The sequence below is a fragment of the Macaca fascicularis genome, chromosome 16 (genome assembly GCF_037993035.2).
Source record: "Macaca fascicularis isolate 582-1 chromosome 16, T2T-MFA8v1.1".
NCBI classification, from domain to species: Eukaryota; Metazoa; Chordata; class Mammalia; order Primates; family Cercopithecidae; genus Macaca; species Macaca fascicularis.
The window spans coordinates 88,283,630-88,308,836 of NC_088390.1; the positions used below are offsets into that span (position 1 = coordinate 88,283,630).

Consider the following 25,207-nt stretch of genomic DNA (forward strand, 5'->3'; position numbering starts at 1 on the left):
CCAGGGGTCTGAGTGGGAGCATCGGCACCACCCCACTTCTGAAAGCAGGGGCCTGACAGCATGAGGATGGCCTGTGCCCCTCACACCTTGGCCCCTGGCTCGGAGAGCCGGGTGAGAGGCTGCCTTCCTGGGCTGTGGAGAGCCTCATGTGCACCTCGCCTCCGGCTCCTGTGCTGGGTCATGAGGTCGACCTCACAACAGCAGAGGACAGGCCCTTGGAGGCCCCACGTGGGTCAGGTGCTGTGCGGCAGAGCCCATTCTGGAGGGGAGTGTGGGGCTGAAAAAAGTCCTGATCATAAGCCTCATTTTGAGTGCGGCGAGACCAGGCAATCTATGGGCTCCCCAAACACATCCCGGAGGCTGCAGTAAGAGCCTCTTCAGCCTCTGGGCTGCTCCAGGCAGGCCCTGACAGGCGTGCAGGAGACAGAGATCCCATGGCCCCTGGAGGGGCCGAGGGGCAAGGAGCCTCAGCCCCAGCTCTGCTTCCTATTCTAGCATCGCCTGCTATAGGGGGTGGCCCCTGACTTTGGAGGGCTGGAGGCCGGGGTTTCACTCACTGCCAGGCTGCCCACTGCACACCCGGCTGCTGGGTGCATGGTCGGGGCAGGGCCAAGAGGCTCTGCTTGCTGGGTGTTTCCCTGGTCCTTCCCAGCAGGGCTGGGAGCCCCACGCAGCAGTGCCACCAGGCTTTATTCAGTTGTACCAAAGAGATTTACATCAGCCACGTACAAACAGAACAGAGTCCATAAGGAGAGCGGCGAAGCTGCCGGGAATGAAGGCAAGCGTGTTTTCCTGGAGCCGGCGCCGGGTGGCAGGACACCGTGTTGGGGGATGCCAAGTGGGAGGTGCTGTGGTCTGCACCCAGAGAACTAAAGGGGTGACCGCAGTCGCTGCTCCCTAAAGCCCTCCGCTCTGCACCTCCCGCCACAGCTGGGTGGGCAGTCAGTGTGGCCTCTGTCCAGGTGGTGGGGACATCCGGGGACCAGGTGGGGGCGCACGCAGGAGTGCTGCATTTCGGGCTGCAGGTGCCGTCTGCCCGTCTCACTGCCGGCCTCTCCACTGTGCTGGACGCCCTCTCTGAGCAGCTTCGCTGGAAAGGGTGGAGAGTCTGCTGCAAACCAGGCACCTCGAAGGCAGGCAGGAGGCAGAGTCGTCACCAGCCCTTCCAGAGCCAGGCCAGTTAGAGAGGGCGGCCCTGCAGAGTCCTATGTCCAAATGCAGAAGGTGCAGAAGCAGAGCAGGGGGAGGGCCGGCTGGGGCCTCCGCCAGGTCAGAAGTCGCCATCGCGCTCCCCCAGGGGCTGCGCCGCCTGCCGCCTGGCGGCCTCCAGGAAGGCCAGCTCCTTGGCTTCTTTCTTCTGATTTCGTGCCTCATACTCCAACCTGGGGGGAGGGCAGGGTAAGTCTAGCGGAGAGCGCCTACGAGGCGGCTCCGAGGTGCCCCCACCCAGCTGCACCTGTTGGTGATGATCCGCTGCACGATGAGGTCCGTGGTGAGGTTGCTGCCACTGTCAATCTGACGGAAGATGCCCCTTCTCTTGGGTTCCTGGGGGTCCGGAGAGGAGGAGCGGGATGAAGGTCCCTGCTGACCTCCCCAAGACCCATCTGGTGCCCTGCCCCAGAGGGAGACCAGTGCCCAGGGTCCTGTGGGAGTGGTGTAGTCAGAGCAGCTGCAGCCACCATGCCCGTTTCCCAGGTAGGCACAGTGAGACATTAAATGGCTGGGAGGTGACAATGGCAACCCCTGTGCCCAGCAAGGGCTAGCATGACCCACCTGGTATGGGTCGGAGCCGTCCCTGTCCGGGATAATTTCCGTCTTGCCGTGACACACCAGGTCCACCTGGAGAAGGAGTGGGGGTCAGGAGCCCTCCCCGGGGAGGCAGCTGCCATAGCCACCCACAGCCCAGCACAGGCCCTGGGGGTTGGGAGAACTGACCCTGCCCCTTCCTCAGCCCAGGCACCTCCTAGGCCCTGTGTAGGAGGAGCCCATAGCCCGCCCGTGTTCCCAGCCCGTGTGGGAACGAGGTGAGCCCATGCAGAGCCTCACCTTGAAGTGACTCAGGAGCTCTGCTGTGACTGCGTACGGGGCCCCAATCACCACTTCGGACACGTACTGTGGGGACAGTAGCAGAAAGACTTGCTCGGTCCCTGCTACTGGTAAGCCAGGGCCACAGGGTGGTGGGAGATGGCCCAGACATGGGGCGGGGCTTCCAGTGAGTAGCAGGGATAGGCTGGGCAGGCTGAGGACCCCTGGGGCTCCTCCAGGAGGCAAGAAGGAACAGCACCTGGAGACCCGACCTCCCCCCCTCCTGCCTCAACAAACAAGTCTGGGCATGTGCCACAGAGCTCGGGGTGCTGGGTGCGGCTCTGCCAGGACCCAAGCCCCCTGCCCCGGCTCAGGGAGGCTCTTGGTGGGGGGATGTTGTGGGAATGTCCCCGTCCCTGGGCTGGCTCCTGGCCCCACTCACCCGGCAGGCCAGCACGCTCAGGGTGCGCTCATGCAGATTCATGATGGGGTAGTTCTTCCCCTTGTAGCGATTGACCTCCTGTGGCCAGAGTGAGGCTGGCTCAGCCCCGAAACCCTAGGGGGACAGGGTGTGCCCCTCCCAGCTGACCCTCAGGGGAAGAAGTCGGGCAGGGTGCCCGCCCTTGTGGGGATGCCCCAGACAGGATAGCTCTGGACCCCAGAAGCCCACGATCACCCCCGCCGCAGGGTCTCCTCTGACTTCACCTGGGGCCTCCTCCTAGAGACCACCTGCACCCAACACCAACCCTTAGGGCCCCTCGAGGGCCCATCAGCTGCTCAGGGGCCCAGGGAGCAAGAGGGCAGTGACCTGGTCAAAGTGTAAGCCCGCGATGATATAGGGCCTGTCTGCCAGCCTGTGCACCTTCTCCAGGAAGTCCACATGCCCGATGTCTGCGCCCAGGTTAAGAAGCAGTCGGGAGGGAGATGACAGGGAGCAGCTCCCTGACAGCTCATGCCCAAGGGCCTCCCCACCATCCTCCCTGCCGACAGCTGCTCCCCTGCAAACCAGCCCGGTTTGGGGCCCCAGGAGTCAAAGTGAGGCCCCCAGGTCCCACCCCATGTGGCACACGTAGGGAGCAGCAGAGGCTCAGAGGATACGGAACAGGTCGAAGGCGCCAGCCACATAGATGACCGTCTCCCCTGGCTGGGGCTCCTTCCCAGAAGCAAACTGGATGATCTTCTGAGATGTCTGCAGGAACTGGGATACCCCGGTCCAGGGGTTCCGCCCACCAGGGCACTGCAAGCCAAGAGAGGGAGCAGGTTGGCTGGGGAGGCCTCCCAGGTCCTGCCCTCGCCGGGTCACCAAACCCTCAGCTGTCGCCTGCCAGCAATCCCATTTCCAGCCAGTCACCTCGGGCGGGGGACACACTGCCAGGCCAGGTGTCAGGCAGGACTGTGGTGCCACCCCACAACCACAGCAGGCACCACAGCTGACACCACTTCAGCCCAGCCAGTGACCACCAGGAGGAGGCAAGGAGCCCGGCGGCTACTGCACACAGCCCTTGGGAGGGACCCGGCACCCTGAGACCACTGTCTGGTCACCTGGGAGGATCCTTCTGAGGAAAGTATGTCCCCAGCGGGTATCGGGTGAGGGGGCTACAAAGGGAGAGAAGGCCAGGCCACTTGGTTAGAGAACACCTGTCCACAAGCAAGTCCTTGCTCCTCCTCCAAGCAGTGGCTGCCGTGACCGGCCAGCCGGTACCACCGCTGCCTGCCCTCCCTCCCAGTGTCCACCAGTCGGCCGAACCTGGCAGTCAGTGCCTGGTCAGTGCCAGGGAGGGAGGAGGGTGAGGCTCTGGGCTGGCCTCTCCCCAAGGGATGGCCAGGACAGGTGGCCGGGGGAGCCCCCTGCAGCTGCGCGCTCAGCTTCCCCTCCACGGCCGCACTCACCTTGCCAAAGCTGTCCGCGTACTCCCGGTACTCAGAAGACATCTCCTGCACAGAAGGGCAGAGCGGCGCTGAGGGGCCTGCCCTCTAGGCGTGGCCACCCCAGGACCGGGTGGGGATGGGGAGCAGTGGGCAGGAGGGCCCTGAGGGGGCAGGGAGGTGCCCCTCCTTTCCCCTGGCGACCCTGACCCAGGGGCCTTGGGGATTCCGCCCCTGACTCACCTGGCTGCTGTGGTGGGCTTTGGTCACCAGCAGCATGCGGCCCACGAGGTCTGTGGTGGACACCCCTTGTGTGCGCTTGCACTCTCTGGGGGACAGAGCGGGAGTGGGGTCTCAGCCTGGGACACTTGGAAGGCTGTCTCCTGCTACCACCACTAGGGACACCAGCGGCCCTGCTGCGGCAGAACCCACGGCTGCCCCAAAGACGAGGGTCCCCTCCCTGCGCAAGGCTATAACAAAACCTGGGTTGGGAACGTGGGGAAGGCTTCCACGCTTTTACTGACTAAAGGGAGTGACAGGAGCACGGAAAAGGACCCTTGCTGGGGCTCAGGTGTGCAATGCCGGGGAGAGGGCGGGCACTTGGGCAGTAGCTCTGCTCCCCGCCTCCCTCACGCCCACGTCCTGAACGCTGAGCATCTGCAGCCGAGTGAATTCTCGTCTGGTAATTCAGATACAGTGCCAGCTCCGCAGCAGTGCCAGCCACGTCCCCTGAGTTCAACAGCTGCCACCTCACAAAGCTGTTCCTTTGGAGCCCTGAGGCCACGGGTCTGCAGCACCAAATGGTGAGGGCCTCCAGGCCACCCCACAATGGCACCTCCATCCCTCAAGTTCCCGGTCCTTGGAGTGAGGAACATGGCTCAGGGCCCAGACGCTCCCCTCACGGGCTCCCAGGAAATAGCAAAGCACGAACCAGGAGGGGGCCCTGTGTCCAGCTCCCTGGATGGCCAGGTCCACGGTGGAGACTCACCTGTACCTCCCGGCCTGCTTTACCTCCTCATAGGTGTCCCGGCCGTCTACAGTCAGGGTGATGTCATCTAAGCAGTGACACACAAGGACAAGGAACCTTAACCCAAAGCCATCAGACCCTTCAGAGCCCAGGACCCTCTCAGCCCCTGGCCTGCCCTAGTGCCCGCGTGCCCATTTCTAGGTAGGGGCCCAGAAATATCTCAGATCCTCGAAGGGCATGGAGGCCCCCTGTTCCCAGATGTCCCACCAGCAGATCTGATCCTGAGCCACCTGATGCCCCCAGGCCCCAGGCCCACCACTCACTGCCGTGAACACAGAAGTCACAGTTGTATTTGTCCAGGGTCTCTAGCGTAGTGACGTAAGGGGCTGCGGGCACCACCTCGTCCACCCATTTGATGGCCTGCACCATCTTGTATCTCTCCTCCTGAGTGAACACTGGGGGCCCCTTGTGCTTGGCGATCTCCTCTAGGAAAAGGACAACAAGGAGACTGGGGACCCAGCCCACCTGGCTGCTCACGTACGAGGCCCCTTCCCAGCACCCAGCTGTAGCCACACAAGAGGGCCGGTGGGGACAGGCTGTCTCTCTTGCCTGGCCCTTAGCCCACTAGTGCTGGTCAACTGGGTGGCTGTCTCCCCTGTGAGGGTCTCAGGCAAAGGCAGAGGTTCCTTCTGAAGAGCAGGTGCTCAGCCCCTGAAGGCTTGGGAGCCACGCTGGCAGTGGTGGGGAGCAGGTGCCCCTTCTCTTTAGCTGGGACAGGAAGTGCAAGATGGGAAAGGCATTAGGCCATCCTCAGCTGGGGCTGAGCTGGGTGAGCCTACAGTGCTCTCCCCTACAGCTGAGCCCTGGCAAGGCGGCCCAGGCCTGCAGGCTTTCAGTCAATGGGCGCAACCCACAGGAGGGCTGGGGGGCCGTGGGTGGGCGAGGCCACCTGTGCGTACCATCAGTGTGCACGCCTACGATGAGGTAGTCGCCCATGGCCCGTGCCTGGCGCAGCTGGTTAGAGTGGCCGTAATGCACCATGTCATAGCTGTGGAGACAAAGAGAGTGGGTGGTGCCTGTGCCAAGGGTGGGGGCCAGGTGGCCCTGTGGCTTAGGGGCCGAGTTTTGCTCCTCTGAGGACTCCTTAGGAAGCACTTTGAGAAGCTGCTGCTGGGAGCCCTGGGACTAGGATTCAGAAGATGTAGGTGCTCAGCTCTCCACCCCACTGGCTCCTGGGCCTGACAGTGGGACCCCTGTGCCAGATCTAGAAAGGGTGGCGGGGGCAGAGACGTCAAGGCCTGGCTGGGTCTAGAGGACTGGTGGGTGCAGGACAGACTGGAGCCCACGGTGAGCTGCAGGGCCACGTGTCCTATTCCCTCACCGAATATCAACTGCCCTGGGCAGTCACTTTAAAATAGGCCAATGTTAACTCTTGGGGTAGGGTTGGATCCTAGACTACGATAAGCAAACAGTCCCTGGGGCTAACCCAAAACAAATCCAACCACAAAATAAAACCCTGGGAATCGCCCTGAAAATCCTGTTTCCTCCTCCCCGACGGCCTCTGAAGCTCCCCAGGCTTAACACTAAGGGTGTACAGCCACTGCCTTGCCACCTGGTTCTAGAGTTTTCATTCATAAATCTGGGTCTGCTAACATGTGAACTCTCAAGCCCAAAGCTACACAGCCCTGCCACCAACTGGGCCCCGCTGCCCTGGCTTCTTCGCCACTTCCTTACAGCAGCTGCCCATCCCCTCAAGAGTGGACAAAGCTGTCCCTGCCTCTCCAGGAGAGGTGTGACCCTGGCAGCCCACACAGTGCAGAGCTGCTCCACTGCACACCACTGCTTCCTCCCAGCACCCCTGCCACAGTGCACGGAGTCCCAGCAGACATGCAGGGTGAAGTCTGGCGGGCCCATGTACCCACTGGACAGGCTGGAGGGGAGGAGGGGTCAGAGGCTAGGCCAGGGGACCACAGCCTGGAATGGGGCTGGGGCCTGGTCAGGGCAAGGTCAAAGTCCACTGACACAAAGCCACATTCCCTCTCCCAGAGGTGACTCAGACACAGGGAACAAGGCCCTGCCTGCTCTCCTGGGAAGGGCTAATCAGAGGCGCTTGCTTCGGGGATTCCATGCGGCAGGCACGTGAAAGGGTCAGAGGTAGCAAATTATCAGTAACGGTCATCTTTCTTTCACTTGTTGACAACCCCAAACTTTTCTTAAAACAATGCCCTCTGTGTGACTGGCCAGGGAACACCGATTGCATTCTAGCCCCGGGGAGGAGGACCCGGGAGCCCGCGGGCTTCACTGCGGGTCCCGGACAGGCAGGTCACACCCGATGTCCAGCTACAGGGACGCTCGCCCGGAGGCCAGGGGAACCCCTGGACCGGAGCCGGCCAAGCTGGTTGCTGGTGGTTACGAAGAAGCAGGGAGGCCGTGGCTCCAGATCTCAGCGCGGTGGCTGCACCGGAGGTCGGCGTGACCGGGCGGGGCCTCCGCCAGGGGTAGACGGGGGCGCCCACGGCAGGGCGCGGAGCCTCCGCAGCCCGACCCTCCCGGCGGGCGCGCCCCGCAGCCTTCCAGCCCCGGCCCACGCCGTACGAGGACGCCACCCAGAACGCGGGCCCGGTCCCCGGGCAACGGCTGGCGCGGCGCCCCGGAAGGAAGCCGGCCCCGGCGTCCCCGCGGCCCGCCCCGGTCCCGCGCTCACCAGCCGTCGCACCACACCCTCACGGCGCGCCTGCCCCCCGGGCCCGGCTGCTCTGCGCCGCCTGCAGCCCCGCGCCCGTTCCGGATCATGGCCCCGCAGCGGCGGCGCTGACAGCCTGGCAGCTCCCGGCGACTCCAGCGCCGCCACCCGCCCCGCCAGGCGCACGCTCAGCCGCCGTCACGCGGGCCTCACCCGCTGCACACGGCCAATAGCGTGCGCCATTCGGCCCGAGCCCCGCCCCCACCGCCCCCGCCCCGCCGCGCGCCCTCCGGCCGGCGCCCCACCCCCGAGCGCCGCGCCCCACCGCACCTCCGCGCGCGGCCAATGGCGTGAGCCCCTGACAGAGTCCCACCCCCTCCAAACGCACAGCCAATGGCGTGTGCCGCGCGGCCCGAGACCCGCCTCCGGCCCACACCTGGCCTCTCCGCACCGTCCACACCTGGTGCTGGGATGGCCGGGCAGTGCCGCGAGGGGGCGTCCCACCGCCGCCACCTCCGGGAACCTCCACGGGGCGCTGTCCCAACCAGGGGAGTTTTTTTCTGATTATTTTTTGGCACAATAATCTACAGTTGTCCCTTCTCCAACCAAGCGGGTTTTAAGCCAAGACCGCGCTGCCAGGCAGCAGACCTGAGCCCGGGGAGCCCGCGCCGACCACTTGGGGACACTGGAAACCAGTGCAGAAACGTTTAATAGAAATAAAAAGGTCTGCATAGAGCCGAGGCTCGGAGCCACCCCTCTGCCGCACGTCCAGTACAGAGAGGGTTCTATAAAGTTTTCACACTTTTTCGTTAAGTAGTAGAAATAGGGTGAGGCCCTGAGACTGGCCTGGCGAGTGAGGAAAGGCCGCTGGGCGCTTCCACTCTGCCGGCCGGGGCTGAAATAACCCGAGTTCCGTTCTCACAGAAAGGTGCAGCTGCCACCCCTTGACATAGAGGCCGGATGGGCAGGTGTCCTCCATGGCCAAGTCGTATCAGGGGACAACCGCAGCAGTGCAAGGGGCTTCCACAAGGACAAATGGCTAAAAATGTCACGGTGAAAACGTCATCCCCAAAGAGTTCTCACTAGACCCGTGGGGACAAGCCAGCCTTCACCGTGACGCTGGCCATCTGCAAAGTGCCAACTGTTCTTCATCGAGCGCCAGGTTACGTCACTTTCTTCTTTTTTGTGCGTTTTGTGCAGCCCCTGCCAAACCAGCCCCCTAGGATGGGGGCCGAGCTAAGCGGTGCACCCCGGTCCCCAGGCGGGGCTTCCTCTCTGCTTCTGCACAGCGACTTCCGACTGTGGCTGCCTTCTTCGCCAGCACGCAGGGGAGTCGCCAGTGAGAAAATGGGATCCTGCCACCTGCCAAAAAGGGAAAGCGGCATCAGGCGGGCCTGGGAGCCTCTCACAGCCACACCCGCCCCAGTTCGGGAAAGCTGCCTGCGGTCCCTGCCTTCCCATCCCGTTCCCTCCCCTGTGTCCACTGCGGCTGGGCTCTGGTTGGTAGCAGCTTCATTGTTATCAAGCTGCAGAACGGATGCGGGAGAGGTCACCTCTTAGGTGGTGACTCAAAGGTCAGCACCCACACTAGCTTGGTCTCCTCAGAACTCCGTGTCCTCGTCCACCACTGAGCAGCGTGCACACACAGGACAGGGCAGCAGTGGCCCCAGGGCTGCCTCCGTCTCCAGGGATGAGTCACTAGCAACTCTGGGCCCCACCTTCCATTTGTACCGCCAGGGGCAGGTGGACCAGACCCTCTCCCCCTTCCCAGCTGACTAGGGAGGCGTGGCCTACAGACGACACCGTGAAGAAAGCATGTGTCTGACTGAGATGCAGAACCACAGATCATAACTTAAGATACAGATACGCACTGATAAGGAAAATGAGCTAAATTAATGTAAAAAAAAAAAATACAGTACACGATAGCTCACATCACAGAACACCACACACATAACATACAAGAAGTGCCAGGCCCAGAAGGTGAAGGGATCCTTAATTTCTTGAACCCTTTGATTAAAAGAAGTTATTGATTTCCCCTATAAGACCCTGAAAATTCACAGAGAAAGAGAGTGTAAACTTTTTACTCAATACATACACCAAGTCTAAATTATCACAAATTCTGTATTAAGGCACAGTCTGTTTAAGCTTTCCCAAAGTACGCCAACTCCCAAAACCAAGCACACAGATTCTGTCTGACCAGAGCTGCCAAGTGCTCGTCCCCTCGAGATGCTTCCCACCAGGCATCTTGAAGAGCTCCACGGGGAGGCCTGGAGCAGGAGCACGTGGGCAGAATCCCTCTCCCCGCGGGGACTGTGTGTGCCACATCAGCCAGGGCAGGAGTGGCACACGCAGGGTCTCCGCGAACCACTGAGGTCAGGCCCTCTGGAGACCACCACGCTTCAGTCATGCCTCAGACACCGCTGCAAACACCTCAGAGCTTCCTCCACGCTCAGCTCACGAGAGAAGACAGACACGGCCCAGCACACAGAGGTGCAGGGAAGCGGGCTGCTGCAATGGTCTACTCACCTGCTATAGGCGGGGATCTCCAAGCCCAGCTCGGCCATGAGGAGCCGCATGACATCATCACACTTCCCGTGTAGCTTCAGGGCAGCCCAGTCATCCTTTGGGGTCCACTGAGGACAGGGAAAGCCAAGTGAGAGTAAGAGCAGCCCGACCATTCCTGGTGGCCTGTCAGCCTCGGCCCGTGGGCTCGGTCAGTGCTCCCTGAGCACCCACGGGGGCCCTATCAGACTGCCCTGGTGCATGGGTGTGGGGTGTCTCCAGCTCTGCATTCTAAGACCCAGGTCTAAGGATGTGACTCTCAGAACCCAAGTTACCTGCAAGTTCACAATGTAGAGTTTCGGCCGCCGGCTAGGGGGCTTGGTCATGCACCAGAGGCGTGGGTACTTCTTTAGAACCTGCGGAAACAGACAGACAGACACAGCACACACACAGGGGACAAGTCTGTAAAGTGCTGGGCAACAGAGCTGGACACCCTCGGGCAGGCGGGGGCTCGGCTCATTCCTGGTATCATCAGCACGTACCTTCAGGCTGGACCCTAGACACAGGATGGTGTCTGCTCTGCTGGCAGCCTCAGTCGCTGCTTCCCAGTTCAGAGGCTGCCCCAACGTCCCCCTCTCTCCAAAGTGCACAATGGTGTCCCGGAGCTGGGTCCCACACTTGTGGCAGGTCCGGCCTGTCTGGTGTCTGTGGAGGGCGGTGCGTTCCGTCACATCGAACACTCGCACGTACTCCCTGTTGGGAATGCAGGAGGTGCAGACCTGGAGGCAAGAGGGCACAGTGAGTGGGACCCGCCTGCCCATGGAGACCCCGGGTCACCGCAGGACTGCTCACTTCAATGTACATGTTCCCGTGGAGCTCTGAGATGGCCGTGCGCGGCAGCCCACTTCTCAGGTGGAGCCCGTCACAGTTCTGAGACACCACATGCTGCACCTGGAAGGCAGACGGGTGGCGACGGCGAGGTCAGTACTCAGCCACAGCGAGGCTGTTATGAGCCCAGCCAGTGGCTCCCAAGACCAGGGGTAGCTCCAACCCCGCAGAGAGCCTTAGAAAGTAAAACACACAACAGGTCCAACCACCAGGACTCAAGAGGGCCTGTGGTGGGGAGGGGCTATGTCCCTCCTCCAGCCCTGATGCACCTGGAGTGGCTGGGAGGGCAAGACGCTGCACCGTCAAGGCAAGGATGGGAAGTGGCTCAGGGCTTTGGCAAGGGCCACTCCACCCCGGATCCATGCTCTCTTGGGTCATGACATTTCAGGTGCCTCGGGACCTAGGCAGGTCAACCCCTACACCCCTTGGTTGAGGGTGTTCAGCAGAAGGTCCCCAGAGATGTCCTATAAGCCTCCCCTGTAACTAGGATGGCTTCTGAGGTCCACAGAAAAATGCAATGGAATCACAAAGGGGAAAGACCACCAGCAGCTCTGGGGCTGAGGCTGGCTGTGGATGGGATGGTTCCAGAGGGGGTGCTCCCCTTTTGTCCTGGAGAGGAAGCATGGGAGGATCAAATCTGGGGCCTAACCCACTTGGTGGGTGCTCATGATGGGAGTCAACTGGCAGACGGAGGGAGAATGCAGTTGCCCACTGCGCACCAAGGTGCTCTGCCTGGTCCCAGGCAAGTGTACCAGCCACCCAGGGTTCTTACCAGCTTCTGCTCATGCAAACGGGTGATGCTCATGTGGGTGAGGGTTGGCTCGGCCTCACTCAGGTCAGCGGCACTGCCAGGCAGAAAGGAAGGCAAGGTGAGGACAGCCGGAGCTCAGGCCCATGCTGCCTCTGCTCAGCCTATATGGGAGGCCGCGCCTGTCCCACTTACCTCACGCTTCTCCCTTTCTGAAGCAGTGTCCACACTCCATTAGGGCCCCTGTAGTCTGGGATAGATGCTGCCTGCATGTCGAGAAAAAAAGTAAGCCAAGTAAAAAGGCACCACCGTAGGCACTGGCAGAATTCCCAGAAATGGGAAGCCATTGTCACTCCTGCCACATTCCAGGCCGGCCTGCATGTTGGCATCTGTTCATTCCACAGGCTGACCTGCCTGAGCCCATATGAAGTGCACCCCAATTCGGCTCCTCCCTTCTACCTGGACTTCTGTTTCCCGCCTGGCCTGGCTCATCCTTCCAGGCTGCACGCAGCCCTGCCTGTCCCCGGAAGCCTCTCTGGCACCGAGCACAAAGCTGGGCTCTGTGGCACATGTGTCCTCCACACCGCAGGGGAAGACTAGTCATGTTCCTAAGTGCCCCCAGGGCCGAGCCCACGGCTCACACATTTAGCAAAAGGTGAATCCCTGCTGGGCGCGGTGGCTCAAGCCTGTAATCCCAGCACTTTGGGAGGCGGAGACGGGCAGATCACGAGGTCAGGAGATCGAGACCATCCTGGCTAACACAGTGAAACCCCGTCTCTACTAAAAAATACAAAAAAAATAGCCGGGAGAGGTGGCGGGCGCCTGTAGTCCCAGCTACTCGGGAGGCTGAGGCAGGAGAATGGCGCAAACCCGGAAGGCGGAGTTTGCAGTGAGCTGAGATCCAGCCACTGCACTCCAGCCTGGGCAACAGCACGAGACTCCGTCTCAAAAAAAAAAAAAAGGTGAATCCCTAGGTGGGGGCAGGCAACTGTCTATTCTCACGTCCCAGTGCTGACTGTTCCCGCTCCACCTTAACAAAGGCAGAATAGGCGGGGCGCGGTGGCTTATGCCTGTAATCCCAGCACTGTGGGAGGCCCAGGTGGGTGGATCACAAGGTCAGGAGATCGAGACCATCCTGGCTAACATGGTGAAACCCCGTCTGTACTAAAAACACAAAAAATTAGCCAGGCGTGGTGGCGGGCACCTGTATTCCCAGCTACTTGGGAGGCTGAGGCAGGAGAATGGCGTGAACCCGGGAGGCAGAGCTTGCAGTGAGCCGAGATCGCGCCACTGCATTCCAGCCTGGGCGACAGAGCCAGACTCCGTCTCAAAACAAACAAACAAGCAAACAAACAAAAAAAGGCAGAACAACTTCTCCAGATGAGATAAGCATCTAACTTTCCAGGATTTCAATCCTGTGAAACAAACTGAGGCCAGAGAGGGCACAGAAGATATCAAGGTGCCTTCTGTTCCCTTTTGGGGACTCCTGACTCCTGCTTAAACTCAGAAAAATGCACCATCCCCCGGCAGTGGTTTGGACAGTCACATTCAAGATAGAAACCTCAGTTACACTCAGATGAAATCCACAAGCTGCATGTGCTTCTAGTTGCCATTGCAAGCTCCATAAGAGATCACATGACTGTTACATAATTACATGACTGGACTTTTTTTTTTTTCTGAGACAGAGTTTCGCTCTGTCGCCCAGGCTGGAGTACAGTGGCACGATCTAGGCTCACTGCAACCTCCGCCTTCCAGTTTCAAGTGATTCTCCTGCCTCAGCCTCCTGAGTAGCTGGGATTGCAGGTGCCTGCCACCACACCCGGCTAATTTTTGTATTTTCAGTAGAGACAGGGTTTCACCATGTTGGCCAGGCTGTTCTTGAACTACTGACCTCATGATCTGCCCACCTCAGCCTCCCAAAGTGCTGGGATTACAGGCAAGAGCCACCGCGCCCAGCGTGACTGGACTTTTACATGTGACTTGTGGAGGGAGGAGACCAAACGCCAGGGCTCCAGGTATTTGAGTCAGCAGTGCACTCCCTTTATGCATTCTTCCTGCTAAGCCTCTGCTCTTCTTTGCTTGGAGTGCCTCATTCCCACCTTCTCCTGTAAATCTCACCCATCCTTCAAGGCCCAATCAAGGCTACCTCCCACAAAAAGCCAACCCAGGTAGGTTTCCCAACTCCAAGAGCACATAGTGTGTGCCTGGGTTTGTTCTAGTGATTCAGCACAGCCAGCTTTACATTATGCTTATTTGTTCACATACCTGATTGTCACCTAAAGGCTTCCTGAGAACAGAAATCACCTGGCCTTCAGATCTGCTACGCCTACGCATGCCCAGCACTCCACACTCACCCATCGGACTAGATGGACGACGTGCCAGCTACACTTTCAAAGCTAGTGATGTCCCACAGCCCAGGATAACTTGTCAGTGAAACTTCTCAAAACACAATGCAATTCTCTTCTTCACCTGGTGTATTCCGGCTCTTACTGTGTCACTTTCTACTTATCTTCCCTCAACATGGAGAGAACACAGTGGAGAATCACGACAGCTTTGGGCTTAGCTCTGTCCACATAACCTGGGGGTGACTGCGAGCAGTCAGCTACTACAGCCCATTCGTATCTCTGCTCCTTGCCTGTTTTTAACTGGCTGTACCACAAACTAAGCGTTTAAAAAGCGTTTACCTTAGGTAAGTTTTGGTCATTTCGTGTTTCTCTAAGAAAGGGAAAAAACCTTAAAGCTGCTTTAAAGGCGAGTTTTTCGCGATTACAGGAGCGCGTACTCCGTCCTGGGGTCCGCCCCCGCCTCCCTCCCTACCGTGCTGATTCCCGCGCCTGTGTAGACGACCAAGTATTTGGCGTTCCGGACGGCGCTGGCCAGCTCCCGGACCTTCCCTCGCAGCTCCTCCGGGTCGTCGCACACCTGCCAAGACGCCAGGGTGGTCACCGCCCCGGGCCGCCCCACCCGGGACCGCCCGTCGCCCCGGCTGCTCCCGAAACCGGGGGCGCCCGCGGCCGCCGCCCGCGGAACTCGCCTCCTCCTGCCGCCGCTTCAGGCCCTCGCGCCGCCGGCTCCGGCCCTGCAGCTCCGTTACCAGGTCCGCGCTCTCGGCCAGCAGCCGGCCCTCCTCGGCGCTGCGCTCCGCCGCCGCCTTTCTCAGGATGCGCGACACCTGCGGGCAGGCGGGCGGTGAGCGGCGGCGCGGGCCGGGCATAGCCGGACCGGGGAGCGACGGCGGCGTACCTGGCGGAGGCGCTCCCTCTGCTGCTCCTCCCGCAACCTTCGGACCCGCTCCGCAGCTTTGCGTTCCGAGCGGCTCAGACCCCCGGCTGCCATCGCTCCCCTGGAGACCCGCTCTTCCGCTTCCGCCTCACACGGCAGGCCGCGCTCAGGGCGCATGCGCAAGACGGGTCCCGCCCCCACCCACCTCTTCCGGCTCCGCCCGCCGCGTCGCCCCAAAGAAGCACCTGCCAGTCTCTTTAAAAGGTTTATTGATCATATACAAAATAAAGAAAACCTTATATATCACAAACATACACTATGTACAGCAATAAATACCCGGGGGGCCAGGCCCAGTGCTGCCCCTCCTGGACAATAATTTAGCAATAAATACTGCGCAGGGCAGGGGTGGGGCACCAAGGCCACTGCCCTGCCCGAGGTCAGGCCCCTGCCAGCCCTACACGAAGTGTGAGCGCTCGGGCCTCACCCCGCATCCAAACCCCAGCCCCTCCTCACTTAGATCTTTAATAACCTCCATCCCACCCCAGCACATCCCGGGGTCTTCTCCCACACACACACAACCTCCCCTGGCTAGACCTAGGCAGGGCTGGCAGGGGGACTGATCAACTCTGCTTGGATCCACCTCTCAGTGCCAGGAGAGCAACAGGGCTGGACACGCGGGCAGCCCTTGTCCTGTTGCCAGGAGAAGGCTTTCTGTGCCCACTCCCGTTTGGTTAAAGGCTTCAGGGACTAGCAGATTGAGGGGGTGGGAGGAAGGGCAGGGATGGGACACAAGGTTGCTGGAGGGGTCAAAGCCCAACTGGGGTCACCAAGAACAGGGAGGTCTCACAGTTTATCAGGGACACACTCTAGCTCAGACTCAAGGGACACCCATGGTATCAAAGCTGCTGCTCCAGGGGCAGGGTGGAAATGTGTGGGACTGGCCCAGCAGGTACGGCACACACCCAGGACACAGGCCAGAGGCAGGACAGGCATCAGTCTCAGACATGCCCTGCCTCTGTGTGGCACTGATTATGTACTTCACTCTCCCGACCTGCTCCAAGGCCAGACAGCCAACAGGAAGGCAAAAATACACCAAAAAGAATTATTCAGTGGCTTCTGGGGGGAAAAATCGTTAATGTGTTGGTTCCTTTCACCAAACCACAGCCTAAAAAAGTAACTCACAAGATCCCAGAGCGGAAACGGTGCAGCAGGCCGCAGCTCAGACTTTCCAGATGTGGATGGGAGCTTTGGCCAAGTGGCCACTCCAGAGGGAGGCAGCAGGGACAACATGGGACCTGACCATCGTCCCAAAGCAGGCTGCAGCCGCTCAGAGCCGTGGGCCGGGCCCTGACCACCGGTCAGAAGTGTGCATGCTTATCTGAAACGTGCACCAAGAGCTGAAGCCCCAGCAACACCAGCGCCACCCAGAGCAGCAGCCAGGGGCCTCACTCTCCAGGTGAGAGGTGACTTGTCCCTGCTGGGTAGTCCTCTGAAATCTGAGTGTCCATGTTAGGATAAAGGAGGAGTTGGGGCAAAGTCAAGGTGGAAGGGAAGACATATATCACGGTTTACTTGGCGGACAAGTTTGAGAGACCTGGCCTTGGCCAAAGCCCTCGATTCGCTGTGTCAGAAAAACTGAGGTGAGAAGAGACCACCACCCTCTCAGTAGGAAAGCGGGATTAACAGAGATCAGAAGGACAGCACATTCACATCTGCACATGAACACAGCATCTACGTCAGGAAATCCAGGGGAAGGGGAAGAGGGGCAGAGTGGCTCCACAGGGCTGGCCTGACAGGGGACAGGAACACTCCCCTAGACCCAGGGAAGTCGCTCCAAATCCAAAGCTCTTGAAAGGAGGTATGGCCTCGAAACTCCAGAAGCCTCTTCTGCCAACGCACCGAGGACCTGCACCTCCCACTCAGCACCTGCACCTCCCATTCAGCACCTGCACCTCCCACTCAGCACCTGCACCTCCCATTCAGCACCTGCACCTCCCATTCACACGCGCCGACCCTTACACCCTCCTCTTCCGCACTCCCTTTGCCTCCAGGTCTGCAGCCTGGCAGAGGTGCTCAAAATGGAGGGCCACCCGCAGCCAGGACAAAAGTGGGGGCCGCACAAGGACAGGGAGCGCCTGTTTATCCCTGCTCCAAGGCAGAGCATGACGTTTTCTTTATGGATACTTATGATTCCAACTAACGCCTGGATTCTACTTAGACAAGATCAGACTGAGGGGAGGGGGATGAAGTCACTAAATGACATGAATCAACAGCCAGAATTTCCATTTTCAGGCTGACCCAGGTAGCAACAGGACTTGTCTCTGAATGCTCAAAGCAAAGAAAAGCTCATGAAGATGACAAGGGTTGATGGTACATCCCTGTTCCCATCTCATGGGCACACCAGGCCAAACTCTTAGATCAAAATCCCACCACCCACAGGGTTAAGCCCCGTCAGGCCAGTTTTTCATCTTACCAGCCCCCATTTGTGTGCTTTACAGCAGTCTGGGCCCCACAGAGAAGAAACCAGCAGCCCTGGTGAAAGGCCAAGGCTCACATGGCCAGACACGGGGCTGCAGCCTCTTGGAGGTGGGTGGGGGCACCCCTTCCCCGTCATATGCCTATAAGGAGCCTCCTGAGCCCAGCCAGGAAGGGCAGCAGCCTCTGGTGAGGAACTGGGAGCAGGAGGCAGGTTGGGCCCCCAGAGGGAGGCACCTCCAGCAGAAGCCAAGCAGCTGATCCCTGGAAGACAGATCCCAAAGGGAGGCAGAAGGCAGGCCCAAAGCCAAGAGCTGCCAGCGTGGACCAGCGGAGAAGAGGGACAAGACCGGCCCTGGAGACTGTAGCCCTTGTCTGCACTGGTGGACGCTCCCAAGACTCTGAGTGAGGCAGGGACAAGGAAGAAAGGGTTGCCCGGTGGGCCCCCAACCACTCTGCCTGGAAGCACCACCCGCAGCATGGAAAGACCTCAGGGATCAAGTAGGCGGCGAAACCTGCAGCCCACGGTGCGGGCCCCAGGGGTTCCCCGGCTGAGGCCCCACATGAAGCCTATCGGAACAAAACTGAGGCCTGAGGAAGACAGCCAGGGAACGCTTGGCCACAGCCCTGTGGCCACCCACAGTGACTCCTTGGTCCCTGCACCACCACCACCCAAGGCCAGAGGTGGTGGGTGTAGAGCAGTGTGGGGGGGCCCCAAGGGGCCCCCAGTTTCAGCTACCCGGCCACCAGATCAGCCCAAGCCCTAGACACAGATGTAGCCAAGGCTCAGTCGGGGGGGAGTGTGACAGAACCCCACGTCTCACCTCCTAGGGACCAGGAGCAGGTGGAGGGCACAGACTCGTTGAGCTCTGACGCAGCAGGTGCCACCTGGCACCCCAGCCCAGGTCCGGCAAGCCAGCAGAAGCAAAAGCACAACGAAACCCAAAAAACGAACACAGGAAAACTGACACAAGAAGTGACACCCACAGGTCGAAGGTCACCAGAAGCACCAGCACTTTACCGCTGCACAAAACCTCACCAGGCACGGACGACACCACGGCACCGGCAAGAGACGGAAGCAGGAAGGGCAGAGGAGTAAGTCACTTTCGGTACAATTGCAAAAGATATCAAAGAGGACGGCCTTCTGGTCGGCTCACGGCTTGGCTTTTTTTTTTTTGTCTTTTTTTAAACTAAGTTTTATAAATAATGTCTGATAACTCTGTGTATATAAAAACTAAACTCCAACAGCCACAAAGAGTTGTCCGTAAGTTTACAAGAAAGGGATTTTTTTTTTCTTTTTTTTTTAACTAGCAAAGTTTCTATTATACTTTCTTCCCTTTTCCATTTATATGGTCAAATGGTCTTCTTGCTTGTTTTTTTTTTTTCTAAAAGACAGTTTTATAAATACTCTGCAGCTCTTTTTTTCTTTAACTTTTAAACATATAATTAATTTAATAACTTTGTAAAAGGAACTTCTCTCTTTTAAATAAAGGGCTATATAACCACACAAATAGGTCATGTAAACAGTGACACGGGACCCATCGCAGGGCACACTGGACTCACCCTCACGTAAGTGCACAGCCAGCGATTTGGTCTTGTTCAGTGCAACGGGTCAGGCCTGAGCGCACAGCCCTTGGCCCCAACTGCACGCCCCCAGCACCACTGTGCCCAGGCTGGTGGTCCACCCATCAGGGCCTTCAAGGCAGCCCTACTCTCAGAGCAGAGCCCATCTCTTTGTGCTGGGCTAAGCTGAGCTGCCCTCCTGGGGCTAAAGAGAGTGAATCCTTCCCAGCCCACAAGCCTGTGGCCACTCGGGAGTGGAGGGCACACTGGAACCCTCACTGCTCGGGGACACGTGAGGCCCAGCGTGCCTTCTCCTTCTCTCTCCCGCAACTCTCTCAAGTCCATTCCCACAGCACCAACTCTGGACTCCAAGACTGCATGGCCCTGGTACAAAAGGGGTTGGCGCGACCCCACGTCACCGCCGAACTGACCAATCCCAACATACAAAACACACGACGACAATGACGAGATCAAAGGGGCTCAGCCCGGCGCCCCTGGGGTACAGGTTGTGCTTTGCAGGGAAGAGAGAAGGGCGGGGAAGAGAGGGAGGAAAGAGAAGAGAAGGAAACAGAGGGACAGGGCAGCCGAATTCGCCATGTGCCTAGTGGCCCCGCAAAGACCCGCCTGGGTAGACGCGCGTCCCTACGATCGGGCATCCGTCTTGGACTTTACTATTGTGATGACGCTGGTGGCGGCCACCTTGCCTGGGACGAGGGGCCCCAGGCCGGCGGCAAGGGGGCCCCGGGCGGGCGCCACGGGGCTGCGGGCCACCGTCCGGGCGAAGGTTTGCAGCGCCTCGTACTTGGAGCGCAGTGCGTCGAGCTCCAGCTTCATGCTGGCGTTCTCTGAGGCCAGCTTCTCCACCTCCTGCTGCAGCTCCGCCTTCTGCTTCTCCAGCTCCTCCTTCTGCGTCACCCGCTTCACGCGGCAGCTGGCAGCGTAGCCACGGTTCTTGAGCGTGCGCCGGCGCTGCTTCAGCTGGACGATCTCCTCCTTGGACAGGCCACGCAGGTGCTGGTTCAGCTCCCGCACCGACATGGTCACCAGCTCCTCATCCGTCAGGCTGGTGCCATTCTCACCCGGCTCCCGCTTCACCTGGGGCACAGGGCACAGGGTCACAGGCCAAGCGGGCATGCCCACTGTGCCCCCCAACCCCGGGCCTGAAGGCTCCTGTCCCTGCCCACTCACCTTCAAGGCCTTGTTTCCTTTATTGGGGGTCGTCATAACCCGGGGGCACAGCGAGCAGGCGCTCTCTGCAAGACATGGAGCAGAGGTCAGTACCCTGGAGACCACCCTCGCCCCCCACCCCAGTTCACAGAGCCCTTGCCGCACAGCCCACCCCAGCCTGCTGCCCAGGTGCCCAGCCCCCAGCCCAGGTGCCCAGCCCCCAATACCTGATCGGAGGCAGCCCTTGGCCTCTCCCAGGCTAGGCTGAGCTGCTTCCTGTCCACCCTACCCTCAGAGAACCAGGTGGGAGGTCAGGAAGGTCTGATGGGAGAAGCGGAACTGAAGGCTGTTAGGGAGGCAGGCGCAAGACAAGGGGCGGGGGAGAGATTAGAAGGAATAAGACGCGGGAGAGGCAGGCCTAGAAGGAAGCCGGGAGCTTTAAAAATAACCCCAGCACTGCCCCAGAGCACGGCTGTTCCTGGCGAGTCACGCTGACTCAGCACATTGCCTCCCGCTCCCCCGCCGCGCCCGCACTCCCTGGGCCCGCCAGCCAACAGCGCCCCAGGAGAGCCGCAGCCGAGCTGCTGGGGGCCAGAAAGGCCAGCCTGACCAATAGCAGGTGAGGGCCAGCCAGTGACCCTGTGCGTGCATCTTCCAGGGTCCTACCTCCTACAACCACCTCCCCTGAGCTGGCCTGGGACAAAGCCCCCTGCTCCCTGGGTGCACAGGGGCCCCACTGGGGACCTACCCAGAGAGGAGGCTGTAGGGAACCCTGAGTCTCCCAGTCTCCTAACTTTGAGAAGCTGAGGGTGGGCCGTCCATCTAGCTTTGGTCTGTTGGCAGGACTGACCAGGGAGTTCCCCCACCTTCCAGGTGGCAGGCCATCAGCTGGGAGGAGCCTGGCCCGAGGCCCCTCCGGCCCTCCCAGTCTGCCTCCTCCACTGATGGAGTAACCATCCTGTGGCTTTGGGTTGCAGGAAGCAGCCCCTGCCCCACCCCATCCAGGGTATTTCACAAGGGCTCCCACAGTGAGCCACCCCGGGGCCTGCCCAACTGAAGGCTGGTGGAGTCGGCCCCTCCGAGTGGCAGCCTGCTCTCTGGTCCCTGCCCCGGGTCAATTCCCACAGGGTCAGGGAGCAAAAACAAAAGTGCTGGGGAGGCTGGACTAAACAATCAACTCTCACCCACTCGGGTCCCTCTAGCACTCCGCTCTCACTTTCTTGCTACGGATATTTCTGTGCACCTCATCCCAGAAACCCATCTGGGATTCCCAGCTCAGTCCAGCTCCCACCAGACCCTTGGGCATGGACCCCACCCCATGCTCCATCCCCCACTTTCCAGGTTTGATGCAGACAGATGGGAGTCTCCTCCAGAGCAGCCAGGAGCATTTCAGGAGATTATGGGCTGGGGGGCTTCTTACTCTCACCAGGGTCAAGACTCCACTTCACCCAGCCTTGGACCAGGACGTGAGGCTGCAAGCCCAGAGCAGGGAGGGGAGGCCAGAGACCCCTCTCCACAGTCAAGCCAGCTCAGAAGCAAGGTCCCAAGACTCCAGCCACTGGATTCTTCCAAATAAAGGATGGGGAAGACCTGAGCTGGAGGTCAGAAGGCCCACAGGAGCTCTTTCCTACACATCTGGCAGGACACTGCCTCAGGAGACAGGCCCCCAGCCTTGAGTCAGGGTGCAGAGACACTGCCGTGGCCCCAGCTTCTCCCACCCCCATCGCCCCCACGCCTGCTGCTAAGCACAATGACAGCGGTGACTTCCTGAAGAGATCACACGGAAAAGTGCCTCCTCGACAGATTCTGCCCTCCGCAGAAGGCCTGAACTCAGCACAAGCGCAACCCATCGCCTCCTAATCAAAGGTGTGCCTGGGGCGGGGGAGGGGCAGGCCTGAGCACAGCCAGTGCTTCCAGGCTCCTGGCCCGGCCTCTGGCAAACCCGGATACACGGACACACGCAGAGCAGAGACAGCCTCAGGAGCTGGGCTCAGAGGGACGATGCAGGGATCCCAGGAGCTGGACTGAGGAGAAGCTGCCCCAACCCCAGTCCTCCTCCAGCCCTCAAGGCTGGCCAGAGCTGGGTCCTGTCACGCACCCTCTGCTCCCACAAAGGCTAAGCCCACCTCACACAGGAGGCACAGATGGTCAAGGCCCCGCAACCTGCCAGGGTACCTGGTCCACCCATTCACACTGAGAGCCAGGAAAGCGAGAGAGATTTGGGAGCTCCGTCTCCTTTGGCTAAAGTAGAAATTCCCGTGCCTGAACAAAGACAGCCCGATCGGCTGCAGAGCCCAGTGGCCGAAACTCCCTGGCAGTCATAGTCTCTGCTCCATAAGCTCTCAGTTCATGAACGTCACTCTTTGAACAGAACCTAAAACTTAGTTTCCACTGATGCATAAGTGACTGAGAAGATGCACATAAACGCCCCTCCAGGACCCCGAAATTTTCCCAGGGCATCAAACTCTAGGTCAAAGGTCAGCGGAAGCATTGAAACATCTGGAATCTATAAGCCCCAGGGCTCACTGAGAGTGGAACTGTGTGTGTGTGTGCATGTGTGTGTGTGCACACGGGGATGCGGAGGGAGGATCACTAAGGGTAAACCACAAAGTGGCCTAACCCAGCCATAAACTCCTGGGCAAAGGAAGTCTACCTTCGTGAATCTCCACACACCCAAGGAAAGGTGGCTCTGGCCACATCGCCCCCAGGCTGCCACTTTCTAAGCGTCCTGCGCCAGGCCAGACACCCAGCAGGGCCACTCCCTTTGCTAACTTCACACAACACTGAGACCCCACTTCAGGTAGGGGCAACTCTGGGGTGACTGGGAGCTGCATTCTGCCACCCTGTGCCATCCACACCAGCCCATCTGCCGCACCCCAAGGCTAGGCACCCTGAAGCTCCCACCACCTACAGTCTCAACCCAGACTCCAGCGCCAGCTGGGGAGAGAGGCAGGGCTGCTTCCTCCCCCTTGCCGTTTCCTGGTAGAGCTGCCCCTGCTTCCTCCCCACCCAACCCACTGTCACCCAGGGCTTGGTACACACACCCCTCTTTCTCCCAGGGCCTGGATCTCTAGCCAGGGGCTGTCCAACCAGGCCAGTCCCAGGAAAAGCTGACTTCCCCTTTGGCTAGCTCGGCCCACCGAAGCTCCTCCCCTCCCTCACTCAGGGAACTATTTCCCAGTTTGGGAAACTGCTCCAGACGTGGGACCAGGACCAGCTGCCGGAAAAGAGCCGCCCGGGAAGGGGTGGACCGCCCGGGGCTTCACCTTTGACCCCGGGAGAACACCTGCAGCGAGCCACCCCCACTTCCTCTTCAAGCACCCCTGCCTTCAACTGGATCGCTCGGCGCTCACTTAAACAGGCACCCCAAGGCGCCGGGCCTGGCCCCCTCCCACATCCCCAAGGCTCCCTCCCACCTCCCGCTGGCGGCCTTTTAATCCCCGAGGCCCCTCGCTCCAATCCCCTCCGATATCAGCTTAAGCACCGAGTGACCTCATGCTGATGACTCAGCAAGTCTCCCTCCGGGCTCTGGCACGCGACTGACGGAACCCGAGCCCGAGCCAGGGGCAAGGTCTTCCCCGCAGCCCCCCCACCGCCGCCCCTCCTCCCGGGCTCGTCGCGGACCCCCGCGCCCGGGGAGCGCTGACGCGGCCACCTGATGAATCAGCAGCTGCGGGCCGGGCCGCCGGGCCCTGGCGCGGACCCCCGGGCGCCTCACTCGACCCCACCCTTTCCTCCCGCCGTCCGGTGCCCCTCCCTCCAGGACGCCCGGGTCTCCGAGTCCGCTCCGCACTCGCCCAGCTCCGCGGGTCCGCCGCCGCCCGCGGCCCACCCCCAGCACCCAGGCGGCAGGGGCAGGAGCTGGCTCCTGACCGCTGGGGAAATCGAGGCACGGGCCGCCAGCAGGGTGCGCGGCAGACCCGAAACCAGCGGCCCCCGCCACCGGGCCTCCAGCCGCCCACCTAGCTCCGGGAGGAGCCCAACCCGCGCGCCCTCTCGGCCCCCGCCGCCCCCGCCGCGCCGCCCCCGCCGCCGCCGCCGCACTCACCACACTGCGGGCCCGGCGGGCCGAGGCTGGGACGGGGCGGGGCCGCGCGCGCTCCGAGGCCGCGCGGGGCAGGGACCGGCGCGAGGGGTCCGGGCCCGGGGCTCGGGGGACTCGCCGCCTGCGCGGGCCGGGCCGAGCGCGCTGGGAAGGCCGGGCCGGACCAGGCTCGGGATCCACCGCCGCCGCCGCCGCTCCACAGACGTCACATGATGTTTGGTCACGTGGGCTCCATTCATGAAGCGGCGACGCGGCCGGCCGGCGCTTAAAGGGGAAGGCGCGGCGGCGGGAGGGCAAACTGCGCATGCGCAACCCGCGCGCCGTTGTCCCTGGCAACACTGGCTGCGCTAGCCCCGGTCGGCGTCTCACGGGCCGGGCCTGGGCGTTCGGCCAGAGCGCCAGGTCCCCACCCCCAGCCCCCGGCGTCCTGCAGCCCGAGCGCGCCTCGTCTGGCTCCTGCGCCCGCCCTCCAGGGCCCCTGCCCAAGCTCGCAGACGCCGGCGGCGTTCTCCAGCTCGAGTGCCCGGGCTAGGGCAGGTTCTGCGTGCGCCCCCTCGAGTGGTGGCGGCGCTGGCCTGGGCCCTGCCACGCGGAGGCGCTCTTGCGTCAGGACGGCGCCGCCGGGGTCCCGCGATTCCAAGTCGGGGGTCCCAGAGAAGCGCGGGGCGGGAACGGCCTGGCAGCTCCCAGCAGCGAGGGGCGATCCCCCCCACCCCGCAGCAGACCCGGAGCTGCCCGGACCCCTCCTGCGCCACGTGTGCCCAGAGCTCCGCCCGGGGAAGACTTCGCTGCTTGTTGGAGATGCCCAACGGCAGGGGTCGAGGACTCAGGAGGAAGGGAAACGGGGGATCCCGTGTCTGGACTTTCTTCTCCACCCTCTTCCCTTCGCAGCTGTAAAGCCGGGGAGGGGAAGGGTGGCCGCCCCGCCAGCAGGTGAGCGGGGAGGAAGGGGCGGGGACAGGCTGTGGGGTCCTCCTGGGCTCCGTCCGTGAATGATGCAGGTGGACAGAGGCCGGCCCCGGAGTCCCGAAGCCGTGCGGTGTAAGGCTCAGAAGC

General features: G+C 61.1%; 3 protein-coding genes across 17 annotated transcripts; all 3 read right to left on the reverse strand.

Annotated features, from left to right (window-relative positions):
* Positions 1-672: 672 nt before the first annotated feature.
* Positions 673-7,743, reverse strand: PCYT2 (phosphate cytidylyltransferase 2, ethanolamine). 8 transcript variants are annotated; one of them, XM_005585275.5, is made up of 13 exons: positions 7,563-7,743; positions 5,818-5,906; positions 5,182-5,343; positions 4,880-4,946; positions 4,135-4,219; positions 3,916-3,960; positions 3,124-3,262; positions 2,834-2,916; positions 2,468-2,545; positions 2,047-2,112; positions 1,774-1,839; positions 1,457-1,545; positions 673-1,382 (listed from the first exon to the last, which is right to left on the reverse strand). In XM_005585275.5, exons 1-13 carry the CDS (start codon positions 7,649-7,651, stop codon positions 1,271-1,273), a joined length of 1,170 nt encoding a protein of 389 aa, XP_005585332.3. In that variant the 5' UTR covers positions 7,652-7,743; the 3' UTR covers positions 673-1,270. The 8 variants fall into 8 exon arrangements, with proteins under 8 accessions (XP_005585332.3, XP_045232391.2, XP_073877049.1 ...); XM_045376456.3 differs by having other exon boundaries at positions 1,457-1,643; XM_074020948.1 differs by lacking the exon at positions 5,818-5,906.
* A 489-nt stretch (positions 7,744-8,232) lies between these two features.
* Positions 8,233-15,051, reverse strand: SIRT7 (sirtuin 7). Of its 5 annotated transcripts, none has more exons than XR_285571.5 (11): positions 14,923-15,051; positions 14,714-14,851; positions 14,497-14,601; positions 11,875-11,945; positions 11,704-11,776; positions 10,896-10,994; positions 10,586-10,822; positions 10,379-10,459; positions 10,068-10,174; positions 9,501-9,587; positions 8,233-8,903 (listed from the first exon to the last, which is right to left on the reverse strand). XR_285571.5 is itself a non-coding variant. In XM_005585279.4 (10 exons), the coding sequence occupies exons 1-10, from the start codon at positions 15,013-15,015 to the stop codon at positions 8,705-8,707; spliced, it is 1,203 nt and encodes a 400-aa protein (XP_005585336.2). In that variant the 5' UTR covers positions 15,016-15,051; the 3' UTR covers positions 8,233-8,704. The 5 variants fall into 5 exon arrangements, 3 of the variants coding, with proteins under 3 accessions (XP_005585336.2, XP_073877052.1, XP_045232397.1); XR_012426342.1 differs by having other exon boundaries at positions 11,875-12,749; positions 13,653-14,601; XM_005585279.4 differs by lacking the exon at positions 9,501-9,587.
* Positions 15,052-15,157: 106 nt separating this feature from the next.
* MAFG (MAF bZIP transcription factor G) lies at positions 15,158-24,362 on the reverse strand. 4 transcript variants are annotated; one of them, XM_045376469.3, is made up of 3 exons: positions 24,155-24,362; positions 20,128-20,192; positions 15,158-20,034 (listed from the first exon to the last, which is right to left on the reverse strand). In XM_045376469.3, the coding sequence occupies exons 2-3, from the start codon at positions 20,161-20,163 to the stop codon at positions 19,582-19,584; spliced, it is 489 nt and encodes a 162-aa protein (XP_045232404.1). In that variant the 5' UTR covers positions 20,164-20,192; positions 24,155-24,362; the 3' UTR covers positions 15,158-19,581. The 4 variants fall into 4 exon arrangements, with proteins under 4 accessions (XP_045232404.1, XP_045232405.1, XP_015293448.1 ...); XM_045376470.3 differs by lacking the exon at positions 24,155-24,362 and adding an exon at positions 23,762-24,062; XM_015437962.4 differs by lacking the exon at positions 24,155-24,362 and adding an exon at positions 20,855-20,953.
* Positions 24,363-25,207: the final 845 nt, after the last annotated feature.